The following is a 13404-nucleotide window of genomic DNA, read 5'->3' as shown; positions in this document are numbered from 1 at the left end:
TTTTTTTTGAAATTCTTGCTAAATGCTTTTATGTGCATTAAGTTTGATGTTATAATTTTATTTCCATTTTGCAAATGATCACAGAAGAAACTCAGAGAGGTGAGATGGCTAGCCTGCATTTCTATAGCTGGTATGTGGTAGTCTAAGCTTGAAACCAGGCCTCCTGAAGCCAAATTCCATGCTCATTCTACTTCGCTATGGTGCATCTCTAAATGTTGTGAAAAATAAGCATTTCCTACATTTCCTGCACATAAAAGCTATGGCTTATTTTCCTACTTTGCCCACAGGCCTAGCTAGAGACCCTAAAGGCTTTTAGTGAAACCATGTTGTTGAAGCAAGTCAAGACCAAGTCACAAGGTTCATGTGACTTAAAATTTTAAAGTATTTTTAAAGTCTATACTTACAATATTAAAATTTCTGCTTTCTGTGAAAAAAAAAAAAGGAAGAAAGAAACGTGAATGATACTCGTGGGGTATGGCTCACTTATGTAAAAAAGTTCTTGGGATATTTATGTTACCAAACTTCATCATACCTTGACAATTGATGTAAGCCTGGTATCTTCATTTTTAGATGGGTGCGGTGAGGCTAAGAAGGGGACGTGACTTGCATGAGATCATGGAGCATATCAGTGGCACAGCAGAGACACATAACTATTTGTGCTGCGTGTATTACATGGTTTTTCCACTACTAGATGTGTGGCATCCTCACATTTTAAATAATCCCTCTCAGGATCTGTTTTCCCTATTACTCTGCCTTTTCTCTGAAAAGCATTTGGGAGTCACAGTCTGTAACAGCTTGACTTCTCCTACCCTAGTTGTCTGGAGTGACCTTCAATAATATTACTTATAAATAACATGATGACAGTATTAGGTTGGTGCAAAAGTAATTGTGATTTTTGCCTTTGAAAGTAATGGTATTTCTTCTCAAAGTTTCACCAGCGATTTTTGTATACATCGGTGGATCTTGTCAGTAGTGGTATTACTTTCAAAGGCAAAAACCACAGTTACTTTTGCACCAACCTGAATATTTATTGTTATCAGTTGAATTGGGTCCTCCAAAAGCAATATGTTAGGCTCCTAATCCTCAGTACCTCAGAATGTGTCCTTATTTGAAGACAGGGTATTTATAAAGGTAATCAATTTATAAGTGAGGTTGTTAGGGTGGGACCCAGGTACAGTGCAGTGGCATGATCTTGGCTCACTGCAACCTCCATCTCCCAGGCTCAGGCAATCCTCCCACCTCAGTCTCATGAGTAGCTAGGACCACAGGCTTACACCACCAAGCCCAACTAATTTTTTGTATTTTTGCTATAGATGGGGTTTTGCCATGTGGCCCAGGCTGGTCTCAAACTCCTGAGTTCATGCGATGCACCCACCTTGGCCTTTCAAAGCGGTGGGATTACAGGCTTGAGCCACCACACCTGGCCTCTGGTGTCCTTATAAAAGGGGGAGAATGGGGCATAGAGACAGATATCACACGGGCAGAATGCCATGTGAAGATGGAGTTCTGCTGCCACAAGCCAAGGCACTACCAGAACCTAGAAGGAAAGCCTGGAGCAGATCTTTCCCTGGTGCCTTCAAAGGGTGCATGGTCTTGCACATATCTTGATTTTAAACTTCCAGCCTCGAGGATTGTGAGATAATAAATGTCTGTCGTTTAAGCCACTCAGTTTGTGGTACTTTGTTATTGCAGCCTAGGAAGCTAATGCACTTATAAGTAGCAGAGTAATGACGTTTATAGAACCAGGGCTATGTGTCAGGCTCCAGCGTATGTGCTTTCTATCTATCATCTCTGATGAGTCTCATAACAGCCCCTCTTTAGATAGGTAATTCCATCAGAGAAAATACACGCTCCAATCCCACTACTACTAAGTCAGTTATGGAGCCGCAACGTGAACCTCAGAACACACAGAGTCACAGGTCTTACAAGTTAGTTATATTCCCTGTGCTTATTTTCTCAACAGTAGAACAGGAGTAATAATAATATCTATTGAGATTTCTGTAAGAATTTAACGAGTTAAATATATGTCAAGTACGATCACATTAAGCACTGTAAAAGAGCTTGTTAGCATTATTATTTTAAGATCCTTCAATGTCCTGATTTCTCAGTTATTATTTCCACTCAGTTACCGTTTCTCTTAACATATGGCCCCAAAAATAAACACAATATTTCAGTTCTTACCCAGTACCTCTAGAATTATTTGTTCAGAAACCTAGCCTTTTATTAATTCAACTTAAAATATAAGACCATTTTTAGCAATGAGATCCCATAGTTGGCTCAATCTGAGCTGGTGGCTGATTTTGTAAAAAGCATTTTTTTTTTCTCTCTCTCTCTTTTTTTTTTTTTTTTTTCTAGCAGATAGGCAGGTAAATTTGCTAAATTTAATAGGCAGGTAAACCATTACATGATTGAATGATTAAATCAATGAATGAAGGAATATGCTATGAATGAAAAAATGTCATGGTTGGAACAATGATGTAAAGCCACCTTTTACAGAAAACTTTAAAAAGTATTATCCCAATATCACACCGATCCTCTAGACAAAGCTACTGAATAAGAATGATAATAACAATGCCTTAGATTTGTGTGACATTTTATAATCCTCAAAGTATTATTCTATGTTATTATATCACAGAGTCATCGATCATCTAAATTGGAGGCAACTATGATAGTCATCTAATTTAACAATTATTCCTCTCTAAACCCCAGCAACTTTACTTGCATAAACTCAGGGAGAAGAAACTCACAACTTCTTGATTCAGCCTACTCCACTGATGGATAGCTCAGACACTTTGAAAGGTTTGTCCTGTCATGCAAGAGAATTTTGGCGCCTTGGAATCCTCCCTCATTGGAGGCCAGCAGTACAAATCCATGGCATTTTCTTTGGGATGATCCTTTTGAGAAAAACATGCCCTCAAAATTCTTTTCTTCTTCTACATCAAACCAAACATTTCTTTTCATCCCCTTTCTTCAAACATTTTGTCACCAAAAAGACGAAAGGGAAAAAACAAAACCGCGAAGATGAAACATATTGGTCTCAAAGAGTTTCTATCCAGCAACTCTTGTGGAAATCTTTAAAACAAGACACATCACATTAAAATGAAATTATATTTCTCACTGTTAAAAAGGGGAAGAGGAGGAAAGAGTAGAATTATATGACCAACCTTCTGAACCACAAGTGATAACTATTTTTGTTGAAAGCAACTTTGATCTATGCAAAAGTGAAATATATCTTGAAATGCCAATGTGACAATGGCAATGGCAACAAAAAGCAAACTGAAAAAAAACAACTAAATGCAAAAAAGAAACAAGAAGTTGTGATCACATCTGCTAGGACTTACTGCATTTCCTCATGCCGGCGTGAAGCAGGTAAAGTCTTCCCACTTTCTAAATAAGAATACCAACACTAGGCCGGGCGCGGTGGCTCAAGCCTGTAATCCCAGCACTTTGGGAGGCTGAGACAGGTGGATCATGAGGTCAGGAGTTCGAGACCATCCTGGCGAACACGGTGAAACCCCGTCTCTACTAAAAATACAAAAATTAGCTGGGCATGGTGGCAGGCGCGCCTGTAGTCCCAGCTACTCGGGAGGCTGAGGCAGGAGAATGGCGTAAACCCGGGAGGCGGAGCTTGCAGTGAGCTGAGATCCAGCCACTGCACTCCAGCCTGGCCGACAGAGCGCGACTCCGCCTCAAAAAAAAAATAAAAAGAGTGGCTAACCAAAGAATACCAACACTAAAAGAACCTCTTTGTTCTGATAAACAATGTAAAGTGCACTCCAGGATTCAAGCCATGGTTTTCCTCTGACTTTGCACCTGTAACCAAATCACTCGGCCTCTTTTGGGTTTCTTTTCTCCTATCTATAAAATGCTGGCATGAGCAACTCCTCTCCCTAACTGACAAGTTTCCAATTTCTATCAAATGTTTTGTGTACCTGGAGTGAATACTCTATAAATAACAGACATGATGACCCTCACTATAGCTAACATTTTAATAACAGCTACTGCTTTTTGAGCACTTACTGAATGTCAGGGACTGCGCCATACAGAACTGTGCCCAAGCACACAGACTTTCAATTCCAACCAGGGTTGGAATCTCAGCTTCTTCAACACTTATTGGTGATGTGGATTGCAAGATGCAAAAACTCCACTAACTCCCTAGCTCTCATCTGTAAGCGAGGGGCAACAACAGTACTTATCATATAGAGGAATTGGAATAATTAGGTGAAATAACACAGGTGCTGCACTTTGTGCCTGGCATACAGAAAGTTCTCAGTGGTGGCAGTCAGTATTTTCATCGTGCAGGGCATTTGTGAGTGTGATCTCATTCTGTGCCTAGAAAAAAATCTCTAAGTATTGGGGAATATTATCCCAGTTTTACAAAAGATGAAGGTAACTTAGCTGAGGACATAAAGGTAGTGATAGAGACACTGTTCAACCCTGGAGTTGATTTCCAAGTCATAAACCCTCATAAAATACCCATGGATTCCACATAGGGTAGAGTCTTTATAAGAATTCACTTATGAAATCTTATCATTTAAATCAACAATGGATGCATAGAGAAGGAAAATGGTGGCCTGTTATATAGATGAAGGGCATAGTTCCTGAAACCAGCATATATAGAGTGAAAAATTGGTTTTGCCACTTAACCTTTGTGTGATCAATGTCACGTAGATAGGTATTTATTAACATTTCAGATTCCTCATGTGAGGGATAGTATCCACCTTAAGGTTTGTTGTGAGGATTGAAAGTGATAATAATATGCAGAGAACAAAATTTGGAACACTGCCTGGCATATAATAAATACTCAAAATAAATGTCAGGTATTATGATTATTTCTCTAGATCAGACAGCAAAATAGCAGCAAATATAAGACTAAAGCCAATGCTTTTTTACTCCGAAATTGGAGTCCTTTAAACATTGTTTCAATGACATTACTAATAGGCATTTGTGACTATGCACTCCGTATGTGCCAGCCTGGGTATTAGGCACCATTGTATGTTTTTCCACTCTTTTCTCCACTCTTTTCAATAATTTTTCTCCATTCTTTTCAATAATTCTGTGAGATTGATATGATCAGTTTTGTTTCATAGATGAGGAAACTGAGGCTCAGAGGCATGAAGGGATGTGCCTAAGGTAAAATGACCAGGAAACAGGAAGTAGAAGAGACTATATTCAAAGCCAGGTCTGCTGAATTCCATTGCTCTGCTTTTTTCTCTGCATCCTGCCACCTGCACAGCTGAGGAGCTGAGGAGGGCATGCTGAAGCTGGGGCAGAAGACAAATGGAGATGACTGTTTCCTCTCTTCCTGGACTGGGTTCAGAGTACCTCCTTGCTGCATCACCTTTTGGGATATTAATATTCAGATGATGCAACCTTTGGGACCAGGCAGATGCTCAACTATGGCCTTCACAAGCCTGCAGAGCACAGTGGCTCTGCCCTAGGAGGCATGGATTGTAGCAGGTTCCAGTGGCTGAATGGGAGCTGGTTTCCCTGCGTGGGTGAGCAGGATGTTTGTGCTGACAAAAGGGAATGAAGTGCATAGATCCTAGCCCCCAGACTTCTCTGAGATCTCACTAGAAGATTTGGATCTTCTCACAGACCACCTTGGATCTTCACCAAAGATGAAAACAATAGTGCATCCTGCAGGGTCAGGGCCATGATTTCATGAACAGCCAAACACAAGTTTGGAATCCTGGGGAAATCCTGGTCCCAGAACTGTCTTTTTATTAGCCCAGGAGACTTAGGCAAATCAGTTAAACTCATGAATCTCGGATTTCTCAATTGTGAAATGGGGAGAGAGATCTCAGCCATCTTAAACATAAACACTCTTTTTGTTCTTGCTGAATTGTCTGTGGCCAGAAAGACCAGGGTAGAGTCTGAGCCATGGACGGAGAAGTCTGACCTCCAGGCCAAGCCCTGTTGACTGACTGAGGGATCTTAGACAAGTCCTAGCCTGTCCCAGACCTCAGTATCCAACCACAGAATAAACGGGTATAATAAATCAGCACATCTCAAGTTTTTCAACTAAAGTGCCCCTATTGACAAAAACAAATACCCTTAAGTGCCAAGCTCCTCTGATCTGAGGGCTTGTTGTGTCTACATAACTATTAGTACAACCCTTGTTTTATAAATGACAAAAACAAGACAAAGGGCTCATACCCTAGTTCAGTGTCAGACAGAGACCTCAAGTCTGTGCTCCAAGTCTGTGCTTACGACTGTCTTCCTACCTCTAGAGAGAACAGTGTTCTTGGCATGCCCCACCTTTGAGAAGCAGAACACCTTGGGGTTCAGTGTCTCCAAGACATGACTCTGTTCCCTGAGGGGAGGGCAGGACAGGAGAGATCCAGATTATGAGCCCTGAATGGGAGAAGGAACTTTGGACACATGGTGGTAGCCTTGGGCCACTTTGGCTCATGGGTAGGGAGGGTCTGGAGTGTGCCAGCCTCCACGTTACCCACTCTGCCAGCCAAATCTTGAACTACAGGGAATTCCAGTGACATCTGGATCTTAGTGAGTTATTATTTCGAAGCTGAACTTACTGAGCAAAAGGGAAAGTTGAGGAAAACCTACCATCCTGGGGAGAAAGTCTGATTCAGTGAAACTAATGCTGGGCCTGGAGGCAAAAAAGGCACATTGGAAGCTCATTTATAATTGAGATAATACTATCTAGGTTACTGGGTTACAAGAAGGATACACATAAGTAAATGTGCTGAAACACAGAAAATATTTAATGAACATTGGTCAAAACTGAGTCTCACTCTCAAATATTAAAGGAAAAAGAGCATTCACGTCCTCAGCCTCTTCCTAACATTAGGTGCTGTCCCACACCCCATGAGGAACTCAGCAAGCGCCCTGAGATGGTGCTTACAAATTTGCACCCCAAACTTAGCATGCAGGCACCCACTTGCTTGGTGTGAGGCTGCATCATTTGCTAAATATACATATGGAAAAAGTCTATCACACTCATTCCGTGAATAACACAAAGGCCTTGATTTGTTCCTCCACGTGATGAGCATGCGTAAGGTCCAAAATTAACGTTGCTGTCTGGCTGGGGAGTGTATGTGTTTTTCCAAAAAGAGAAAACTTCTAAGATCTTACTCAACCCTAATCAGAGTGTTAAATGCACAGTGTTCATCGAAGAGAAATGAGGAAGAGACTAAAACTAAAGGTTTGCTCCATTGTAGAGTCTCAAAAAATACAGCTGATTGTTAAATTGAAGGAAGAAATGAGGGGTGAGAGGTAGCTCTGCTTTGCTGAGTGGCTTTATTCCAATCACTTCACCCCGCTGGGCCATACCCTCCTCATATGTATGCTGGAGATACCATTTCCTAACCTCGGGTTTGTGGCAGAGCCGTACTAAAGAAGAAAAGGAGAAGTAAATATAAGAGTGGCTTTGAGGAATATAAAGCACCAGAAAGATGTCAAGTTTCTTCCTGAGCCCGTTAGACCCTGTGCTTCCTACATACTGGATTTATTTTCTGGTTTTGTTTTTCTATCTACCATGCAATGCCAATAAATATAGCTTTTTAAAGAAAGCATATAATATAAGCCTAGATACTTTTAGACTACCAATCAAGAGATTCCAGCCCTAATGACCTTCTGGGTGGAGGCAGCAGACTCAGAGTTCTGTATCATGGAGCCAACAGAGCTGGACAGCCACATCTTCCCTCTGCGACCATGTAGAGAGGATTCGCTGGACCTCATCCATTCTTGGCAAGAGCACGGTGACATAATTTCCATAAATGTGTCCAGTACAGTGCTTAACAAACGGTAGATACTCAAGAAATTCTTGAATTGAGAGAAAACAGGGTAGATAGGACATAGTTCAGGCTTAGTAGCCAGATATGCTTGGATTTGAACACTCAAGAGTAGCTGCATCTTTCACTGGCTATGTGACCTTGGGTAAGTTTCTTTGCCCCTCTGCCACAGTATTAGCAACTATAAAGTGAGAGTTATGGAGGGGCTTCTGTGAACCACTGCAAGGGCTACCTCCAGGCCAGCTCCAAGGGTCACCATGCAGTTGTTGTAAGGGTTAAAACACCTGACACATCAAGGGCACTTCGGAAAAGGCAGCCCGTTCTGGTTTTATTCCAATTTTGCTTGTTCAGTCATTCTTGGAATGGCCAGTTGTACTCTGAAGCACCAAACCTCAGCCCTCAGCAAATCAGGCCAAGCACGTGACAGATGTTAAACAGCTATTCCCAGAGATGTCGGCCAAAAGGCTGAGGAGTTGGAGACCCTTTATTTTCTTCTCTGAAGCACAATTAGTTTGTCACAGCTGACAGATGATGGATGGGTGTGCATCAGTCCAAGTGACACCACAGAATCTGTTTGATTTTCTGTTTCTCATTCTAACCTCTTGAGCTTGGCTCTTTCCTTCCATCTGTGGACCATCCCCTGCCCCCTCCATCTCTCCACCCATTCCTCCCCAACGCAATCCCCGACCCCGAGCACATCCCCCCATCACTCACCATCACAGAAATGTGGAGGATGTGCATCTGCTCCTCAACAATCTCCGAGGGCTCCTGGAGAGTGGGGGCGGTGGCTTGGGCCAGCTGCCCAGAGCTGCTCATGGAGACGTGGAAGTACAAGGTGCCATTCTCCAGCCACTGCTGTCTCCAGTGCACCAGCGAGATGTCCGCCGCTGTGCCAGACATCTCTGCAAGACAAGACCCAAGGCACTGGGTGAGCTGTATGCCTGGCCTCGGTGCTCCAGGGAGGAAAAGAGCCCACATAATCAGCTCAAAGGCATCCAATTTTTTTTTTTTTTTTTTGCCAGGATGTCTTTCCTTACATCAAGTCTATGAGCTAGGGATCATCACTTTCATTTATAGGTGGGTCAACTGTGACCAAGATTCACCTAAAGTAACAGAATAGTGGAAGCAGGGTTTGCACCCAGATCTGTCTGAGGCCCTTTTTAATACATCACATGTGATTGGGTAATTCATTCTACTCTGATAGTGGAATGAAACTAAGGATAAAAATGCTTTCATTCTTTTGTGGCTATGGAACTAGAAGAAGATGAAGGAAAGAAATCCATGAAAGGAGTGGGAGTTGAGAGTATGGATTCTTTAGAAGCTGAGCTGGAAGTACTCATGGCCAAACCTCGGAGCCAGAAAGGCCCAAGAGAGCATCAGCTCAGCTGAGGTAGCTCAGGGTCATCTTGCATGGGAAAGGATCTTACCAAGAAGGTTGCCCTGAGCATGTCCCTCTTGCTTCCATGAGGGCAGCTCCATTTTTTTGTAAGGTATATACTGCACTCCCAAGCAAAGGAACAAAAGTTTCTTTGGTTTAAAAGTACCGGCATAGCTACTGCCCTATCCCTATGTTTTCAAATAGCCGGTGGGGAGTGAGAACTTTCTAGTAAATTGTAAAATTCAGTCTCCCAACTTGAAGTTTCTAATTCTTGTCTCTATGCTGGTTTTCCTTCTGTAAATAATTTAAAAATGAGTATCATTTGAATAGTATTTTTGTTAAATGTATCATACTTTTTTATTAGTAAAAGAGGGTCATGGCATAAGGTGCTGAAAGTGTCATTGCAAGGGGATTGTACAATTGTTCCACAGTCCCCTCGACTGAAGGGGTGTGTGCCTGCAAATGTCCTAGAAAGACAAGATCCATCAGTGTATCTCAAGCATTAATACAAGGGAAAGGTGGTGGAGTTGTTGGAGGATTATTAGGTCTTCACTCAAGGGAGATAAACGGGAGACAAACAGCCTTTATAGTGTCCATCAGTAGACAAGTAGCCTTAGTAGTGTTGGAGGCTTAGAACCTTGGCCCCTCCCCCCTGAGACAGCTATGACCTTGAGGCAGTATTCCTACAGTCCTCAAAGACCTCAAGTGCATTCATTCACACACACACACAAACACACACACACGAGGAGGACTGATGGGCAAGCTGAGTTATAGCCACTTATTCAGTCAGCTCTCTCCATGTACCACTGCAGTGCTCATCATATCCGGTGACACGGAATGAAAAAGAATCATCTTGAAAAGAAGAGATGATACCACCAAATCACCTACTCATCACCCAGTTCTACTGAATTATTCTTATATCACCCATGCCCAACAGACTCTCCCTCCTCGAGGTTCACAATAAAAAATCCTTAGGAGAAGAGTGTTTAGCACTTAATAAGAGTTAAAAATATTAGCTATGAATTTTTAAGTTAGGTATTGATTTGTCATCATCATCATCTTTGATAGGAACAGGATCTAATTCATCCTTCAGCTGCTCTGAAAAAAATAAAAAAGAAAAACCGTGAGCCATCCTTGACAGCTTGCTTTCTCTCCCACTCCTCATTCAGTTCATCAGGAAATCCTTCAACCCTTTCCAGTCCCTCTACATCAGCCACATGGGACAAGGCATTATGCTCTCCTGCCTGGCTTACTGCAAGGGCTTCTTAACTTGACTCTCTTCTTCCACCCTTGTCCATTCTATTCTCAACCAGAAGTCAGAGGAATCCTGCCAAGCAAAAGTCATCTCATATCACTAAGCCCTCCATTTACAGTCTTTGCATGGCCTCCTACTCATTCCAAGTAAAAGACAAAGTGGTGAAAACATAGTAAGTTATTAGGCCAAGAAAACACATGCTTGGGCTTCCCTTGCAGCTGGAAGAGTTGAACAGGCCTTGAGATAATCACAAAGGTTTGTCAGTGCTTAGAGCACATGCCCCAAAGGGCCCTGAGAACCCACTGTGGTTCTGGGGAGGGACTGGCTGGGTAATCAATTTGAGCAGTAGGTCTCCTCTCAGCACCTTCTCTTTATCCCAGGCTGGGGTGATCTGCTGCCCCACTGACCCCCTCCCAGCCTCAGCACCCGAGGCCTTGGCAGTAGCTTCCCTGGCAGACAGCCAGCTGGGCCAAGGCAAGGTGAAGACATTATGGTAAATGGTCTGGCTCATTTTTCTCTCAGTGCGTCAATGCCCAAAACCAGAGGTCCAGGGAACCCAGGGCTGAGAGCTGCACTAGAAATAGCAGTGTCTAATTCAGTAGTTCCACGTACTGCTGGCTAGGCAGGTGCTCTATGTGCTGAGTGTCCCTGGAAAGACACCAGAAGAAAGCCCCAAGGTAGGTTACATCTGGTTGACACAGCCTGCCATAGAGGAAGGTGGCGTGAACAGACGGATGCTTGTGGAAATCTGAGCTCCTCACTCCTAGTGTTCTCTCCAGGCTGTGCCTGAAATCCCACTATTAAAGAGGCTTCCCCTTTCCATATTCAGATGAGAAAGCAGAAAGTCTCAGAAGGTTGGTGACTTAAGTTCACTGGTGAATTTGTACCTAGCTAAAACCAGTGGATTTCCAGTTCGTGCAATTTCTACTATGCCAGTTGCACTTACATCTCCTTTTTCTTCACTAAATTAGCCCATGAACCAAAACTAGATTGAGCTCTTTGTTTGCTACAGCGATGACTGCACAGTCAGCAGACAGTAAACGTTAAATGATAATAACAGTGTGTGAAACACAGTAAATATTGAATCACAGAGAATAACTCCAGACTTACTTTATTACAAAGAAAAGAAACTGTTGTTGGAGAGGAGAGAGGAGGGGTATGAAATGTTAAAGGGAAAAATGCTTTAGAAGAAGCAGAAGGCCTTGATCATTCATTCACTCATTATTCATTTATTTATGCATTTGTTTATTTATTAAACGTACTTATCAAACACTACTCCATTCCAGGCAGCTCAGTAGCTCAGAATATGGAGTTAAATGAGAAATAGCCTTGCCTTCAGGGAGCTCATAATCATTTAGCAGTGGAAATTCTCCCCAGTCAAATGTCTCCTGGCTCATGTTACTGTCTACATACATGCACACTCTCCATTGACCATGGTCCAGGCAACTGTCTGTTATCGGGACTATCTTCCACCATCAACCCTTCACCAGTCACTCCATCCCTGCAGGACTTACAACTGTTTCTCAAACAGGCCAGACTCCCACTTGTCTCAGGGCTTGAGTACTTTCTGCCCAACATTCCTAGCACTCTCCTCCCAGAACCTAGGAGCTGGCTTCTTCTCAGTGTTTGTCTCTCAGTTCAAATGATACCTGCTCACAGAAGCTGTACCTGTTCGCTCTAGCTGAAGTAGTCCTCTTCACACACATCCAGTCTTTATTATATCCCTTTTACAAAAACTTTCGATAGCGGTTATCATGATTAGAAATTCACGCCGGGCATCGTGGCTCATGACTGTAATCTCAGCACTTTGGGAGACCAAGGCAGGCAGATCAATTGAAGCCAGGCCTTTGAGACCAGCCCGGCTAACACGTCAAAAGCCCATCTCTACTAAAAAAATATAAAAATTAAGCAGGCATGGTGGCATGTGCCTGTAATCCCAGCTACTCAGGGAGCAGAGGCCCAAGAATAGCTTGAACCCAGAAAGTGGAGGTTGTAGGGAGTCAAGATTGTGCCACTGCACTCCAGCCTGGGATACAGAGTAAGACCCTGTCTAGTGGCGGGGCGTGGTGGCTCACGCCTGTGATCCCAGCACTATGGGAGGCCAAGGCGGGAGGATCACGAGGTCAGGAGATCGAGACCATCCTGGCTAACATGGTGAAACCCCGTCTCTACTAAAAAATACAAAAAAGTAGCTGGGCGAGGTGGCGGGCGCCTGTAGTCCGAGCTACTCGGGAGGCTGAGGCAGGAGAATGGCGTGAACCCGGGAGGCGGAGCTTGCAGTGAGCTGAGATCCGGCCACTGCACTCCAGCCTGGGCGACAGAGCGAGAAGCCGTTTCAAAAAAAAAAAAAAAGACCCTGTCTCAAAAATGAAATGAAATGAAATGAAATGAAATGGAAGGAAGGAAGGAGGGAGGGAGGGAGGGAGGGAGGGAAGGAGGGAAGGAAGGAAAATCAATTTATGCTTTACACTTCCTTGAACATGTGTTTATTGTCTCTCTCTTCAGGAGAGCAGGGACCTTGTGTGTCTTATTTCCTGCCATCTCTCAAGCACTTTGGAAAGTGCTTGGCACATAATACATGCTCAGTAAATAATTACTGAATCACCGAATTATATACATATATATGTATATATATATTTCAAATACTCATGCCCTTTTTCATCCTTAAAATGCTTAATGCATATATATATTTTTTTTTCAGTGATTTGGTATATATATTTATGCATTTACATATATTTTAGGGACTCAGTAACACACTTATTTGCACACATCCATAATAAAATGGTGGAGGGGCTGAAAAACAGAAGTCAAAGAGTGTTACATTTCATCAGGGAACTAAAAAAAAAAAAGAAGAAGAAGAAGAAGAGGAAGAACTAAAGATCTATTGAGAACTCCAAGGTGGGAAAAGACTCTCCTAGCTTGCAGCCAAGAACTACTTCCAAAAGGTGGCGGTATGAGCATTGCAGAGGATGAACAGATGGCTGTCCCTCAGAGGGGAGGAGAAGAAGGCGTAG

At 42.9% G+C, this 13404-nt stretch overlaps 1 protein-coding gene across 3 annotated transcripts in view; it reads right to left on the bottom strand.

Annotated features, from left to right (window-relative positions):
- ASTN2 (astrotactin 2) overlaps window positions 1–13404 on the bottom strand; it is a 997023-nt gene that overhangs the window by 861760 nt on the left and 121859 nt on the right. For all 3 annotated transcript variants that reach the window (XM_023223654.2, XM_023223656.2, XM_023223655.3), the window contains exon 2: window positions 8472–8659. In XM_023223654.2, the coding sequence (XP_023079422.1) occupies window positions 8472–8659 (188 nt within the window). The remainder of the gene's footprint in view (window positions 1–8471; window positions 8660–13404) is intronic.

The sequence above is a fragment of the Piliocolobus tephrosceles genome, chromosome 14 (assembly GCF_002776525.5).
Source record: "Piliocolobus tephrosceles isolate RC106 chromosome 14, ASM277652v3, whole genome shotgun sequence".
NCBI lineage: Eukaryota > Metazoa > Chordata > Mammalia > Primates > Cercopithecidae > Piliocolobus > Piliocolobus tephrosceles.
The sequence above is the reverse complement of the archived record's forward strand: the minus strand, read 5'-3'. Positions and strand labels throughout refer to the sequence as shown.